The sequence below is a fragment of the Pleurodeles waltl genome, chromosome 5 (genome assembly GCF_031143425.1).
Source record: "Pleurodeles waltl isolate 20211129_DDA chromosome 5, aPleWal1.hap1.20221129, whole genome shotgun sequence".
NCBI classification, from domain to species: domain Eukaryota; kingdom Metazoa; phylum Chordata; class Amphibia; order Caudata; family Salamandridae; genus Pleurodeles; species Pleurodeles waltl.
This window is the reverse complement of record NC_090444.1, coordinates 1,333,590,195-1,333,606,905: the sequence shown is the minus strand read 5'-3', so window position 1 is coordinate 1,333,606,905 and position 16,711 is coordinate 1,333,590,195. Positions and strand designations below refer to the sequence as shown.

The window sequence follows — 16,711 nt, the reverse complement described above, 5'->3', positions numbered from 1 at the left end:
CTAAAGTTTCCCCAGAGACAGAGACCCTAAATAGCCAGAAAAGAGGGTTTGGCTACCTAGGAGAGAGGATAGGCTACTAACACCTGAAGGAGCCTATCAGCAGGAGTCTCTGACGTCACCTGGTGGCACTGGCCACTCAGAGCAGTCCAGTGTGCCAGCAGCACCTCTGTTTCCAAGATGGCAGAGGTCTGGAGCACACTGGAGGAGCTCTGGACACCTCCCAGGGGAGGTGCAGGTCAGGGGAGTGGTCACTCCCCTTTCCTTTGTCCAGTTTCCCGCCAGAGCAGGGGCTAAGGGGTCCCTGAACCGGTGTAGACTGGCTTATGCAGAATTGGGCACCTCTGTGCCCAACAAAGCATTTCCAGAGGCTGGGGGAGGCTACTCCTCCCCTGCCTTCACACCATTTTCCAAAGGGAGAGGGTGTAACACCCTCTCTCAGAGGAAGTTCTTTGTTCTGCCATCCTGGGCCAGGCCTGGCTGGACCCCAGGAGGGCAGCTGCCTGTCTGAGGGGTTGGCAGCAGCAGCAGCTGCAGTGAAACCCCAGGAAGGGCAGTTTGGCAGTACCAGGGTCTGTGCTACAGACCACTGGGATCATGGGATTGTGCCAACTATGCCAGGATGGCATAGAGGGGGCAATTCCATGATCATAGACATGTTACATGGCCATTTTCGGAGTTACCATTGTGAAGCTACATATAGGTAGTGACCTATATGTAGTGCACGCGTGTAATGGTGTCCCCGCACTCACAAAGTTCAGTGAATTGGCTCTGAACAATGTGGGGGCACCTTGGCTAGTGCCAGGGTGCCCACACACTAAGTAACTTTGCACCTAACCTTTACCAGGTAAAGGTTAGACATATAGGTGACTTATAAGTTACTTAAGTGCAGTGTAAAATGGCTGTGAAATAACGTGGACGTTATTTCACTCAGGCTGCAGTGGCAGGCCTGTGTAAGAATTGTCAGAGCTCCCTATGGGTGGCAAAAGAAATGCTGCAGCCCATAGGGATCTCCTGGAACCCCAATACCCTGGGTACCTCAGTACCATATACTAGGGAATTATAAGGGTGTTCCAGTAAGCCAATGTAAATTGGTAAAAATGGTCACTAGCCTGTTAGTGACAATTTGGAAAGAAATGAGAGAGCATAACCACTGAGGTTCTGGTTAGCAGAGCCTCAGTGAGACAGTTAGTCACTACACAGGTAACACATTCAGGCACACTTATGAGCACTGGGGCCCTGGGTTACCAGGGTCCCAGTGACACATACAACTAAAACAACATATATACAGTGAAAAATGGGGGTAACATGCCAGGCAAGATGGTACTTTCCTACACTGACCGAGATGGAAGATGTGATAGTGGGCAAACTGGATTGAGTGGATGCGCTACTGGCAAGTGGTTATGTTCCTGGATTTGATCAGTCACAATTCCACAGTATTGCCGAATACACCCGTCTGCCAACATTAACTGGGGTGACTAGAACTGTGCAGTTGATGTAATCATGGATCCTTCTCATCCCCTTCTGTCTTCCTCTCCAGCACTGTGAATGGCTCAAGGGAAGGTCCTATAACTGAGACCTGGTAGATCACTGGAGAGCATAAAACAAATGCTAAATATACTCATGTGTCTCACAAGTCCATAATTTGCATGTTCGGTTGGAAAAGATATGGCGTTTGTAACAGTTATATCAATCAGTGCTGCAGGATGAATACCTCAAGGCTACTGGATCACAACAGATTACAATGTGAGATGTAATCCAGAGGAGTTTTACAAAACGATGATACCCTCATGTAATCTCCCAATTATAGGACCATCCCTTGAGCCATTCGCAGTGCTGGAGAGGAAGAAAGATCAGACACCTTTGGAGACGTCTCAAGAGGTCTAGAGTAGCTAGTGGTTGGACCAAGTACAGAAGGGTTAGTCTCAGCTTAGTACTTCTGCTTCTTTACTGTCTGTGTTTCGAGGGGATACCAAGAGCATGCCCATACACAAGAGGAGGCTTGCCTTTTGTGTTTCTTACTGTACCGATGCTCTCCCTTAGCTGTGGGGCAGAGGGAGGGATACTCCCAAGCATCGTTTGCTTACAGTCATTAGGGCAGATCTCAGCATGGAAGTGAGAGGATCTTGGTAGGTTTGCCTGGCTACCTCACCGCAGAAACTGTTATTGGCATCGTGCCTAGTACCCAAGACCACCTACTTAATTACCCCATTTTCCATCATGGTAATTTCCTTAAACATCTCTTTAGTGATTGATGCAGCATTAGTCTGCAAGCAAACCAAGCATGTCCAGCGGGACCTCGAACCGAGGGTAGCATAGAGAGCACTGGTGATGGTTCTCAAAGCACAAGATGTTGAGGTTAGGTTGATCATGCTGCAGATTGCATGGGTTAAATCCGAAATACTTAGCATTGGCTACTAGAGCAGAAAACGGGCTGAAAATGTGTAAAACAAAAAAAAAGAACAAAAACAAAAAAACTAAAGTTCTAGGCCTGTATTTAAAGTAAACAATTTCCTAAGAACGAGAGCAGCAGGTTCCAATCTACACCCTCTGGCGGAACAATGATTGCGCGAGGGTGCACACACAAGGCAGGGAGAGATGCTTGGCATATTTGGTGGCAGGGATATGGGCAAACTGAGGAAGGTAAGGAGCCAGGAAACTAGAGTATTAGCGTGACTGCCATAAACAGATTATTGAGGATTCAGGTTTTACAGTTTCGAATAAGTGGACAAAAAACATAACACTGAAGTACTTGGGTGATATAGTCTCTACAGAAGTGGAGGAATGCTGGAAAGCAAATATCTGCGCAGCATCAGCAAACAGAAAGAAACTTACATTTGAATTGTTTGCAAGACAGTACACTTGGTGGTGATGACTTCAGTAGAAATTGTGACATTAACTATTACTCTGCTTTCTCTTGTTTCTAGGCGCATTTATTGAAGACACTTATAGGTTTTAATGGGACTGGAAAAGACCACGCTTGAGTATTGCAAAACAGTGACTACCAAACATGGAGACGGAAAAATACATATGCCACCTGGCCTATTTTAGGAATGGTCTAAAGTAACCAGGGCTGCAGTAAACAACTGTACTTGCAAAGCAGCTTAGTAAAGTATAAATTCCTACGTCATTGACAGACAAGGGAAGATATTAAGGTTGTGAAACAGCTCCCTCTACTGTCAAGTATGTTTCTTTGGTTCAGAGAGCGGAGCAAAAGAGAGCAGAATGCGATTTACATAAATGCCACGTTAATAGATTGGAAAAGCAAAAACGCAGACGTCGGGAATCAAATAAATGAGGCGATACCAAAGGTAAGAACATCACTACAGGAATGGTCACAGGTGCAGAAGGTCAGTGTGTCTGCCTTTCCCAAGCAATGTATATAATTCCTCCTGTATAACATATGCTTAAGAAGGCTTTGTTTGGTAGTATGCATGGACCAACTGCGCTGCTGGCAGTGTGTCTCAGTGCCTTCAGCTATGTTAAGCTACAGAGAACACCACCTTTGCGTCAATGTGCAAAACAAGTTGTACTACGAAAGAGACAATAGAACATTAAATGGTGAAGAAAGTTGGAGCCATGTTGCGCAAGCATTTAGCACTTTTTGAAGGAAGTCTAGAATCTTAGACTCGTGGCCAGCAGTTGGGTGGCAGCGCTGATATCTCCAGACAGCACCTCTGTCAGTGCAGATGAGCCTGAGATCAACTGAAAGACCACTGACCCTGCGGTTCTCTGCGTGCCTTGTTAGTTCTATACGGGTAAGGGTGTAGTTTTTCAACACCAAGTGAGCGGAGTTCTGATTGGTTGCACCAGTGGTTGCATACCACTGGCTCAATATACGAGCACATTAAGCACAACAGTGCGCAATTCACATCTGTGGGTTTTTTGATTTGCTGTGTATTTTTTTTTTTTTTTTAATGGCTGGACTGTAGAACTGGCCAGCATGCTACAGTTCAATCAGGGTTTGAAAGAATTTTCAAAATACAGAGCAAGGAGGAGGCAGGTGATACTGAAGCAGATTCACAAGCACAGCACCACCACGTGGCGGGCCGTGGTATTGCACCACTTTGTAATACAGCTGGTGGGCGAAGTGAAATGCGGGGCCAAGTGATGGCAACCAACGGCACAAATTAAGCACTGGTTTTGCAGCACCCCTTGCAGCTTTCACTAAGATTCGGAGTACCTTTTTCAGAACTAATCTGACATGTAAATGAAATGTTTTGGAACAGAGAAGACACCCCCAGTAGACCAGGAAACAGAGGATAATGAGAGGTGCCAAGAGGGCAGGTCTCTGACCTAGGGAATACATTACATAAAAATCACTACAGACCATAAGAACATCGAGTATGATAATTTCTCTATTTACTGAAGAAGCTTAAGCCCCTGCATATTGAGCCGCCCAGCTTCACCCCGTTGCCTACTTTCCTTGCTACATAAGGTTTAAAGTAATAGTAGATGCTGTGAAATATATTGCTAATGGCAGCGCGTAAACGCAAATTAACATGAACAATCGTCTTTAATTTGTGAAAAAATAAGTGTGTGGGGCTAAAGTTTTCTTTAGGAGCCCATCACCTGTGCTGTTGAATGCCTTATATCAATGCTACCTAGTCTTGATTCTCCTCATCCCTCTTCAACCACCCTGTGATTTTTGTCTCTTTATCTCACTCGAGCAGGATGATTTTCACTCCTGCTTTTTCATGTCACACTCTGCCTAGTTTCTCTTCCTCTTTTCTTCTCCCTTTTCTGTATTTCTCGCTCTGGGTCAAAGTCTGAAGATGACATCTAAGGCCCATTCTTGAGTGCTCACCAGGTGCGACACCCGGCAAAAATTAAGCACTCAGTATAAGCAGTGCACCGATGGCATCAACAATGATGGATTGTCTGGAATGTGAAATATAAAACTATTCACCCTTACAATTCCTGGTCGAGTGCTGCAGACAAGAGAACACTCTCTGAGGTATGTATGTGTGAACAGCAGCTCCGGCCACTGTGCAATCGAAAGGCCACCACTTTTAACTTTGCATTGGCCACGTTTTTCTTTATCTTTTTTGTTTTTTTAAAGGCACGAAAATACATTAGGTGTGGGACCATAAAAATAAAATAAAAAAAGGTTAATTTTTCTTTGTATTATCTGTTTACCCAATCAAGGCTGCGAGTTGAATGGAGTCCGCAGAATCCATCTCTTTGTTTAATCGAGAATAATCGATTGTGGACGACGCTCCTCTCTCGAATCTGGCAAAGAAGCGTTCTTTCTCCTCCTGTTCCTCCAACGTGTCCAGCCCAATCCCGAAAGCAGCATGATTCGGCCCAGAGGCCACAACCGAATCTAAAATCAGAACAAGCACATTTAATCAGATTCCAGCACTGCCCTCCAAATACTACTTCAATACTCGTATTGACATTATTCCTTCAAAGTACTATGGGCTTGTGACAGATGAGCTAAAATAAGACCCCATAACCTGGCCTTCAATATATTCAATGTGATTGTACAAAGCACTGCTCAAGGATGCAGCAACCATGGCACAGCAGAGTAACAAATTACTCCTCTGGCAGGAGACTGAAATGATAAAAGGCAGTATTTCTGAACCATGCAGGACATCAACTTTGACGGTGGACAGGGATCTTTTCCACTAAAAGTGTCAAATATAAATTTTAGCATGATCCAGTGTCTACAAGGAATTTCCGGCGAAACGTTTTGAATATCGTCTGATGTTGGCCATCAAAACAAATTATTTAAATTCACACCAAAAGAAGGCTGATTTAATTCAACTGCAACAAAACAAAAACAAAACCATATCAGCAAATGAATACTTAAAGACAATACAGCAATTGGTGAGCTAACGATGCAAACTGAACGATCTGGACCATAAGATTGACTGTGCTTAACTACACTAAGAAGTCGCATCGGGATAAGTGATCGAAAAGAGTCAGTGGTCAGAACTTGGCTGATAGGGCAGACCTTCAATAGGACCATACAGCGTAAAGAGTGTTGTATCACTGTAAGAAGCTGTAGTAGTGCAATGCATATATGTTCTTCGAAAGGCTGTACAATGTATCTGCAGTGCACGTTTCATGCCCCTTATGGGAGAGGCGTACAGGGACTACGTGACATATGTGAGTGAATAATGGGAAATCAATCTGAAAATGTCATTAGTCATCCGATTTCGGTGTGCATCCTAACCCGTGGTTGCCAATAACATCCAGATTCAAAGTTGACATTTACAGCCAAGGTTGGAACTTGGTAAATTACCGCAGTATTAAGCTTCAGCATATGAATGGAACATGGGTAATCTCAGAGGTAGCCTCAAACATTGAAATCATAAGAATATTAGGGGGCCACAATCAACCCCTACTTTAGCGCCAACGGTTGAGAAAAACTTTGAATTTGAGTGCTCATTTTCTGATAATTCAAGCTATCACTATGCCAAACATTTTTGAACTATACATTAATCTTTCAGAAAAACAGCCAAAATATATCATGGCTAAGGGCCCGGAGCAGAGAGACAGAGTCAGAGGTAGCGGTAGGCAAAGATTGGAAGAGAGGTTGAGATAGAGAAATAGATAGAGGCAGGCTAGTACGAGAAGGAAAAGTAAAATACCTGTAGACAGTTCTGCATCGTAGGAATTTTACTTGAAGTCATAAACCTTGAATAATTCTGTGCTGCTTGACTATCAATGACGATCCTATAATGCAGAATGCACTTACCTATTGTGAATATCATCACAGTAGGCCATTACCCTTCTGAGAACATAGGGCCTGATTACAACTTTGGAGGAGGGTATTAATCCGTCCCAAAAGTGACGGATATACCACCTGCCGTATTACGAGTCCATTATATCCTATGGAACTCGTAATACAGTGGGTGGTATATCGGTCACTTTTGGGACGGTTTAACACAGTCTCCAAAGTTGTAATCAGGCCCATAATGTTTTTGGGGTGAGTATGGTGGAATGATTTTGTAATCGCTATAAGGAGGAGAAATATATAATTATTGTATGTAGGTGGAAAGGACACTAAACAAAGTCTAGGGCATGATTATGGTTAACATATTACCTGCAGACCTGCACTTACTCCTTTTTTTATGAAGCCTGAAATGAGGGGGGAAGCACAGTGTTAACTATGTAGATCTTCAATAGTTCTTCTGTATGCCATCAAAAAGTACTCTGGTTTGAGTCACCCTGAAGTGGTTCATCTCCTTCATCTTCAACCAGATCCTGAAGTATAGGAGGTAGTGGGCGCACTGGTAGTGGAAACTGATTAGGAGGGTATGGATGTGATCCTGGCAATGAAGATGGCTGAGGATGGGCTGGTGGCACCAGAGGAAGTTGTAGAGAACCTGATGGGGAAACAAGTAGTAAGGTTTAATCTGTGGATCTTCTGAAAGTTGTTGCAGGGTAATATGGAAGTTTACAGCCACCTTCTTCATTGGTTCGCTCCAGTGGTACTGTCTGATCTCATAAGACTGCTCATAGGCTCTACAACATTTGCCATACTCCTGCTATTTCTCAACAGCTTCTCCGAAGCCTGCATCACAAAGAGACTACCCATATTCCTCTCCAGTAATCTGGAATATTTTGTACATTCAACTGGGTTGGATTGTAGGCTGTAAACGAGTGCTTCTGGTAACAAATGTCAGCTTCTAGTTCATAATCCAGAATATGGACTGGCAGTTGAGAGAACAACTTAAACAGCAACGCATGAATCAGTGGACCACCTGCACAGGTGAAATAGTGCTGACTGCGTCACTGAACAGGTAGTCAATGGTGTCATTGATAAAACAGTCATCAATGATGTCAATAACGGAGCAGTAATCTATTAGTTTGATGGTTGTCAGTGGTGTTCCCTTCTTGGTTGATGAAAGGCCTCCCATCCTCAATGGTTCAGGTGGGAACTTCAAGAGCCTCAGAGGAGCTGTTTTTGTGCCTTCTTCAGTGTAGAGTGCTCAGATACCTTATTAGAGGAACATTTGATGTTTCTCTTTGAGTGGCAGATACTAGTGAGTTATCAGACAATTGCAGCTCTACAACTCCTAAAGATTTCATTTTTGTGCCACCTTGGTGAGGTCCTTGGTGGAGAACTGCACACAAAATTGTCCCTCTGATGTCAGTCACCATCCTCTCTTCTTGAGTGTCTGTGTAAGGAAAGTCTGACAGTTATCACACCAAGAGGCTGGAATATAACACATTTGAAGTGAGGGTCATTAGCAGAACATTCAGTGCTCACAAGAAGAACACATCTTTTAGAGAGGTATATTTTCCTTCTCTTGGTTGGTGACAGTTTGAACTTCTTCCCAGGACCAGAAAAAAAGTGAATTTATCCCAGAAAAAAACAGTACAGATGAAGCTGGGACTGACAGAATGCCAGGGAATTTGTATCAATGTATCAAATAACCCAAAACAGAGCAGAGCATTTTCAGGAGACTCCGTCAGATATAACATACAGTAGAAATCTGACCTATTGAGACCTCTATGGGAAGTAGGAAGCTCTAATATCCTCCTCATTGGCGGAAGTGTGTGTTGTTTCAAATGAGGGGGATGTGCTACTAAACAAGCACAATTGTTTGGCATATGGTTATTTTAACACGTTTAATGCGGTTTGTTTTAGGATCAATTCTGTTTATTAATATGGCTGTCACATTGTCCTTACACAGAATGAGGCCTACAACCCCCAGAGGCCGGCTGTGAAAAAGAGCAGAAAGCTAGTATCATTATGTCCCCAGCATCCACCTACAAGCCGGAGGCCGGCAGAGTCAGATAGGCAATTTGAAATGGAAACAAAACATACACATCAAAACAAAACCCCAAAACTCACCCGTCCCACCCACAATGCTCAGAGCAATCCGTGGCCGGAAGGTCTGTCTCAGTGGACATGTATTAAGTAATATGATGGTTGTGAGAACAGGATGAGTGGTGGTCCCCTTATGTTTCAGGAGAGGGCTCTTCAGGAATCAGCCGACATACCTCAAGTATACCAGGCACACCAGCTCCCTAAATTCAGAGGATAGTAAATTAATGAAGGGGGCACAGATATCCGCATATCGTGTGTGGCCCAGGTATGCTGCAAGGGATAACTTCTCCATCCCAAGATGTACCACAATCTATGTAGCCAGTAGATGTGCTCAGGTGTTTGTCCGTGCCCCATAAAGAGAGTATGGTTTGGTGTGCTGCCTTCAAGGCCAGAGCCATTTGCCTTCCCCAAAGAGATCAAAGAGGATAGGTCAAGGGACTGAGGAGGCCTAGGATGGTGTAGGCACTATTAATGTCTTGGAGGATCAGTTCCCAATAGCGCCTAAGCTTGAGGCGATGTCAAAGAGAATGTAGTAGTGTCCAAGTGCCGCTGCATCCTCGCCAACATTCTGAGGAGCTACCATGCTTCCACCGCTGCAGTCATACCGGGGTCAAGTACCAATAAGAGATAATCTTGAATGCAGTCTCAGTACTAGACATGTTCTGCGCTGTGTGGAGAGCCCTGTAAAAGACCTCTGCCCACTCTTTTTTAGAGAGAGATCTACCCAGTTCCTCCTCCTACCACCCTTTGGATTTGGGTGCAGGTCGCCCTGATTCAGGAGGGTATACAGTTCCGATATGAGGTGCCTGTCATCACTCTTGAGAAGCACCAATCTTTCAAATAGGGTCAGTGGTCGTCCCGTGCTCAGTCTCATCTCAGACCCTATCACCCAGTAGCGCAACTGAAGACAGCCGCCAGGTCAGCGTCTTGGAGGGAATAATCATCTTTGAGGCAATTGAAAGAGATCACTTCTAGAGAGTCAAAGAAGTAACCTATGTGTTTGCACCCCTCATCTGTCCATCTGAAAAATTGTTCAGGCTGTATTCCGGGCCGGAAGTCTGGGTTTGCTAAAATTGGAGTCATAGGGGCAGGGAATGTTGTGAGGCCTGCTTTGATAGCTATTGAATCCCAGACTTGTAGTGTAGAGCCAGTTATGGGGGAGGAGTAGAGGCCTATGTTTATGGGGTATCCAGACCTCCTTTCATATATGTGAACTGGAAATTGGTTGATCCATAAATGTCTAGTGCTTCCCCGTGAGCGGGCGGTTCCACTCTACAATAAAGAGGAGCTGAGCAGCCTGATAATATCAGAGCAGATGGGGAACTGCAAACCCACCCTCCCCTTTCGGTCGGTACCTCAAGTGTCTGATAAAAACCCATCATGTGAAGAATACGAATCGCGGTCAAAGGTGGAGTGAGGGGGAGGGTCTGAAATAGATAAAGGGTGCGGGGAAGCACAGTCTTCTTGACCGCAGTGACCCCTCCGAAATAAGAGAGATGAAGGCGACTCCAAGTCTCTATGGGTCTGTGAGATGAAGGCAGGGTAGTTGACCGACACAATTCTGGCAGCTGAATGAGCTATCTCAATGCCTAGGCATGGAATGAACTTCACTGTCCACTCAAAGGGGAAGAGGGAGTGGAGGGTCGCCTCTAGCGTTGAACTAACAGTGAGGTTCAAGATCTGTGATTTTTGCATGTTTACCTTAGAGCCAGAGACTTCTCCGAAAGCACCAAGCTCCTCTATCAAAGCCGGAAGTAACGTCTCCAGGTCTGTGATGGAAAGAATTACATTGTTCGCGTAGAGGCTTTTCAAGTGGTGGCTCCGGCTGAAGGGAATCTCCTGGATGTGCGAGTTGTCCCTCAAGTGTTGAGCCATCGGCTCCGTATTAGGAGCAAAAAGGAGAGAGGACAAAGGACAGTCCGGACATGTGCCCCTCTGGATGGGAAAAGGTAGCGACTTAATACCACTGACCCTGACCAAGTCCCTTGGAGTGCTGTAGATGCTATCTATTTACAGAAATGCTCACCAAAGCCGAATTTCCGGACCAACTTGAAGAAGTAGGGCCAGCAGACCCTGCCAAAAGCATATTCCGCATCGAAATGCAGGAGCAAAGCTTCCTTTTGAGACCGCCGGGCTTTATCTGTAAGGTGTAGCAGGTGCTTGGCATTTTCACTGTATTTGCGTGCTGGGATGAAGCCCGCCTTGTCGGGATTGATCAAGCCAAGCATCATGTGGCTTATGAGCTAAGATGCAGCATAAAGCTTGGCATCTATATTTAAAAGGGACATAGGTCTGTACAACCCGCGGTGTGCTGGGTCCGTGCCTAGTTTCGGAATTACTGTAATGACCACTTCCAGCATGGACTCTGTGAGGGACCCAGAATTTGCAAGGGAATTGTACACCCTGGTGAATATGGGGACCAATTCGTGGCAGAAGACCTCAGAGAATTGTGCACTAAAGCAATCTGGTACCGTGTCTTCCATTAGTTTCAGTCGGACTGTGGCCGAGATCACCTCCTCAATGCAAAAAGGTTGATCCAAAGCCAAAGCTTCTGCTGCAGGTAGGGTGGTGAGAGGAATGTTTTGAAGGTAATTCCCTGGGCTACTACCAGGGCTGTCTGTGCTTGCATAGAAGGACCTGTAAAAGTCCTGAAATGTGGAGACTGTTCCCTCTGGCGATCGAACTTCCTTATCCGTGCCAGTGCAGATTGCTTTCACAGTTCCCGCCTGGATCCTGCTGCACAACCGATATGCTAACATGCGGCTACTTTGATTACTGCTCAAATAGAATTTATGTTTGAGACACTTCATGGCATATTCTGCCCTAGCTCAATCCAGACATTTGAGTAGGAGCCGGGTAGTTTCTAACTCTTGCCAGATCCTAGGGTCCCACGCGCTTTTGAATAGTTTAGAACTCAGCGACTGACCGTTCAAGAGCGCTCCTCTTATCCTGCAGTGACGTTTTTTGGCCATAAAGATAACTATCAGCTCTCCGTGCACCACCAACTTCAGGGTTTCCTAGAGGATGGAGAGAGAAGTCACCCCATTGTCATTAATCTGAATGTAAGAGGTAATTGCTGTTTTGATGGAACGTGACAGATGCCAGGGACCTCAACACGAAGTCGTGCAAGCACCAATGGGAAGGCTTGGGGCACTTTGAGTGTGAGAGATACAGGCGCATGGTCGGAGAGTGAGCGAGGGGCGATGGACACCTCCGGAGCAACGTCCCAGAGGGATGCAGTTGCTTAAAAGTGGTCAGTGCAGGTGCACATCTTATGGACAGCCAAATAGAATGTGAGGAGGGATACAGTCCCCACCATAAGATATGAAGTCCGCAATCTGAAAGCCAGCGTAGGCCAGACACAGAGAAGGCCCCTGTTTGAGCTGATCGTTGGCCAGAGTGGTCCAAGTCACTGTCCATGACCTAGTTCAAGTTGCCCTGCACCAACACCGCCGTGTCTGGGGATTAAAGAACCATAGACAAAGAACTCATTACAAACTCTTCCTAAAATTCATTAGGGACATAGATGTTCACCAGCGCAAAAGAGAAGGTCCCTACTCTAAAACGGATTGCTAGAAAGCGACCCTTGATGTCCGCTAATGTGGACAGGATTTTTTCCTGAAATTCACAGGAAAACAGGATGGCCACACCCCCTTTCTTGACTGGGCAGGAGGACCAGATTTGACGTGGGAGCCACCGACAGCGCATTCTATGGGTGTCTTTGGAAAGCAAACGTGTGTCTTGTAGTAAACAGATGTCCCCTCTGGACTTCTCCAAGAGGTAAAGAACTGCTAGTCTCTTAGCGGGGTTATTTAGACCCTGGATGTTAAGGGTGATAATGTTCAGTTCCATGGCAGTGTGTCTGCGGCTTAAATGTCAATATGGTGATGCAGGGGGTTATTGTGCATGTGATGTGGAACGGTCTACCCTCCTCCCCACCAGCACGGTGACATGCTAGCAACCTGCAAGAACCCAGTTTGGGAACGAAGCCAGTATACCAAATATTTTGCAAAAACAAACAAGAAACACAAAACTCTTGAAAATCAAGCATCAGTTTGTAGAACATGGACAGTTGAGAAGATGAACGAGCCTGACGGGTGGGTCAGAAGCTAAGAAGAGGCACTCTGTAGAAGGATCACACCCTCAGGAGGATGGAAAGTTGTAGAATAAAATTGTAGGCATCTCCGCTTCCCATCCCGGCCTTTGTGTTCCCTACCCACCTGCATATGGCAGTGGGTGGGATGCCCCATTTCATTAGGCCCAAAGTCTGTCAGAGTCCCCCTTAAGCGAGTCCAATACTGATTGTCTCTCAAGCGCCATGGCCTCTGGGTCAGGATGCAGGGCATCACATTGCTTGCAGGGCTTCCATCTGCGCTGCCGTCTGAGCAGCGAGCGATTCCGGGAGCTGCTCGAACAAGAGTCCTGGGCGGATACCTCAATGCCCCGCACTTGGCAGGCTTCCTTGAGAGAGCTAATCTGGTGCACTTTACCGCCAAGTCTGAAGATTATTCAAAATTGGTGAACCCGGGAGTAGGGTACCCTCTCGTTCCTCAAGTGGGCCGTGATTGGCCGAAACTCCTGTCACTTTTGCAGAATAGAGGGCGTAAAGTCTTGAAACGGCATTGGTGTGTGCCCCCAAAACTGAAGTGGGTGCTGGTCTCGGGCCCCGCATAGAATCAATTCCTTAACCTGGAAGTCATGAACACAAACTAAAATATCCTCGGGTTCGCTGGTGGGCCTCAGCAGGTCGACGCAGTGGAACCAGTCCAACTTCATCTCCATTTCTGTCGAACCTCCCAATATGTGGAGGAAGAGAGGTCTATGTATTCTCCTAGGTCCGAACCTTCAGCAGCTGTAGGAGCACCCCAGATTTGTATGTTGTTCCGCCTCGAGCAGCTCTCCAAGTCTTTGGCATGGGAGGTCAATTTGCTGCTCCTGCAACTGGATAATTTCTTGCTGGAGCCATTCGATCTTGTCACTGCGTCCTGTGTCGTTTTCTGCGAGGGCCTCTACTCTTTCACCAATGTTATCCATGTCGCGTCACACTTTCCAAAGATCAGAAGAGAGATCTTTTTTGACTGTCTGAAGGTCTTCCCGGAAAAAGGCAAAAAGCACTTCTAAGAAGGGCTTCGGATTCCTGAGCTAATCTAGGTTTACCGCTGGGAGCGTGTCACTGGCCTGGCCTCCAGTAACCTTCACCAGCATATCTTTGAGTGAGCGGTCTCTCTTACCCCTAGGCGCTGACATGGCTGAGTCTTCCACGGGCTGAGTGTCACATGCGCTTTTTGCTCACACAGGGGCAACAGGAGGGTCGGGCGGCTCCTTCAAGTCTAAGCCAGTTCCGGAGAGAAGACAGCAAGCAGAAGCAATGACCGCTTGTGTTCCATGTGTCGCCAGCCCCCACCATGGTTCAAGAAGTCTAGAGCCCAGTATACCACTACCAATGGGGCCATTGCAGCTGGGCAGGGGACTCCGGGTACTGCTAGTAGTGTGTTTGCGGCCCCTTAAACCATGAGAGGTTCCCCACTGAGTGGGCAGAGTCTCAGAGGCCCTATATCTGGTAGGGCCCTGGTATGGCTGCTGCTCATGTTTCACTGTGCAATGATGGCCCCAAACCCACCACTGGATGCCTGTGGTGCGCATGGCCTCAATAATAAAGCTGTGAGGATTGTACTGACCCCCCACCACCCCCACCTGGCAGAGGCTGCGGTGGTCAGCGGCCTCAAGGGGGGAGGGGCACCCCTCAGCTCACTCCTGTCCAGTTAGGCACCCCCCAGGGCCTCGCACCCAACACTGCCACAGTGCCTCAAGGGCCCACACAAACAGCCGCTCGAACTTCAGCCCGCTTGGGGCACGAGTTAAACCATGCAGGCCGCAACAGCGAGACGGAGCAGCAGGTAGGCCCCTTGTCTTCTATAAGACCAAAGGCTGAAAGCCAGGCCTCAGTGTTGCAGTACAACAGGCCCCACCGTACTACGTCCTCTGAGATTGCCACAGGGTGGGGGGTCTGCATACAGACACAATCGCTGGTGCTGGAGGGCTGGGTCTCACCACTGGCTGGAGCTCATTGCAGGGGGGTGGCCCGACTGATCCCACCACGGCTACCAGCACTTACAGGTTGGAGAAGGGCTCACAGGCCCCTGTTATGCCCCCAGAGAGACGGCAAATTAGTCCTCGCTGCTCCCGGCTGGCTGCAGATGGCTGCGACACAGATGGGCGAGTCACCCAGTAGGCGGCAGGTAATAGCGGCCACCATCTCAATTTAAGCACAGAGAAGAGGAGGGTCCGGGGCTGACAAATGTACGCCGACTTCTCCACAGAGGGAACCGACAAGCCACTGCTGCTTCCCAAGCCGGTCTAGGGGGCCTCACTTCATATTGGGAGAAGTTCAGAGTGGCAGGTAGGGTGCTTAAGTGGTGCTGCTGTTTGCTGTTTGGAGAGGACGGGGAGACGGAGGAAGATGTCTTACCTGCCCACCATCTTAGACAAGCCCCCCTCTTTAATGCTGTTTTAAAAGTACTGCGATATCCAGCCTGATGACGAGGAATGATTGAAGCATGTGGATCTACAAAAGTGCCAAAGTGTGGAGAAATGCTAAACATCTCTTTCAATATGAATTGACAGTCCCTAGCACGCTCATTCACATCTGTATTCTCTATGCTGGATAATGTTCCACTTTGAGGGTCACCTCAACATCCTCGTGTACATTTTTTCATCTACTCAAAAGAAAAAGCCCACTACTTGCACAGCACAACAGTGCTCTTATCGCCAAATTCACACTACAAGTAAAGTAAAAAAGTTAAAGAAAAATAAATACAAATGAACTAGCATGTTCATTTTCACCAATGTTTAATCTTGCAATCATGAATTGCAAATTATGGCAAAGAGCGGTAGAAGAGTGCAATAAAGAAATATCATGTAACTCTTACCATCGGGTTCAAGACTGTCTCGACTTATAGAAACAGACCCATGATCGGTGTGTGGATGCTGGGCTTTCTCCGCATATTCATCCTCATCTACTTCCTCGATAGGCTGAGACGTCCTGTTGGATTTTAGAAAACTTTGGCTTGTGCCAATCATTTCTAAAAATTAAAGAAGAATTAAGAATTGAGTCCCTTAAAGAAAATATTTTATGGACTAGAGAACTGAACTGTATTTTAAAATTTGCAAGGGTAGATGTTGGAGTCACTTTTTGCAGATACACGCTGTTCCACAATGGCTCAAAACAAGGACCTTGTGCTTGTAAATAAATAATCGGCCAATGATTGTCCTATTTTTTTTGCCTTGATAGTTAAAGACATCTTTAAACGGGAAAACTACATATCGCTGATTCCTACCCATTCTGTAGAAAAAAATGGACGGATCACAATTCCCAAGTTCGGAGTGTTCTTTAACGTTAAGAGCTAGCTGTGCAAAAACCTAAATATGTTAAAAAATAATCAGTATAACATGGACAAAATCATAAGCCAAGAAAAGCAAAGAATTAGAAAAATTATGGCCAGTAGGATTTATTAAATCTTACTGAGTAGCACAACCATTGAAGACTAAAGGAAAACGGGTTATTTTTAGAAACCTTGGTGGATGTGGTGGGTGAGCTTAAACACCTTCTCGCAATTGTGTGTTTCGCAATCATCATAACCCCAGTACACTTTAGTAACTGATTCCAGTTCTAGTGTTTGCACTCTAGATATACACTTACCATTTAGCAAATTTTATGAAGTTCTTGGCAAAGTATTAAGGATGCCATGGCCTCTCTCACTGTTCAAGACATACAAGGTCAGGTAGTCAAAGAAAAGAAGTCGGTGACAATGTCTATCTTGCAAACTCAAAGACTCAAGTGGTCGATATTCGTCTCCGTCACATATGCCTCTTCTTACACAGCAACGGTGCTACAGGCTCTGAATAGTCTTACTTAGGTTTGTTAAT

General features: G+C 46.2%; 1 protein-coding gene across 1 annotated transcript in view; it reads right to left on the bottom strand.

Moving 5' to 3' along the window:
* Positions 1-16,711, bottom strand: part of CEP162 (centrosomal protein 162) — a 697,428-nt gene that overhangs the window by 578,310 nt on the left and 102,407 nt on the right. Inside the window, exons 4-5 of the mRNA XM_069235591.1 lie at positions 15,715-15,867; positions 5,137-5,323 (exon numbers count right to left, since the gene is read on the bottom strand). Coding sequence (XP_069091692.1) covers positions 5,137-5,323; positions 15,715-15,867 — 340 coding nt within the window. The remainder of the gene's footprint in view (positions 1-5,136; positions 5,324-15,714; positions 15,868-16,711) is intronic.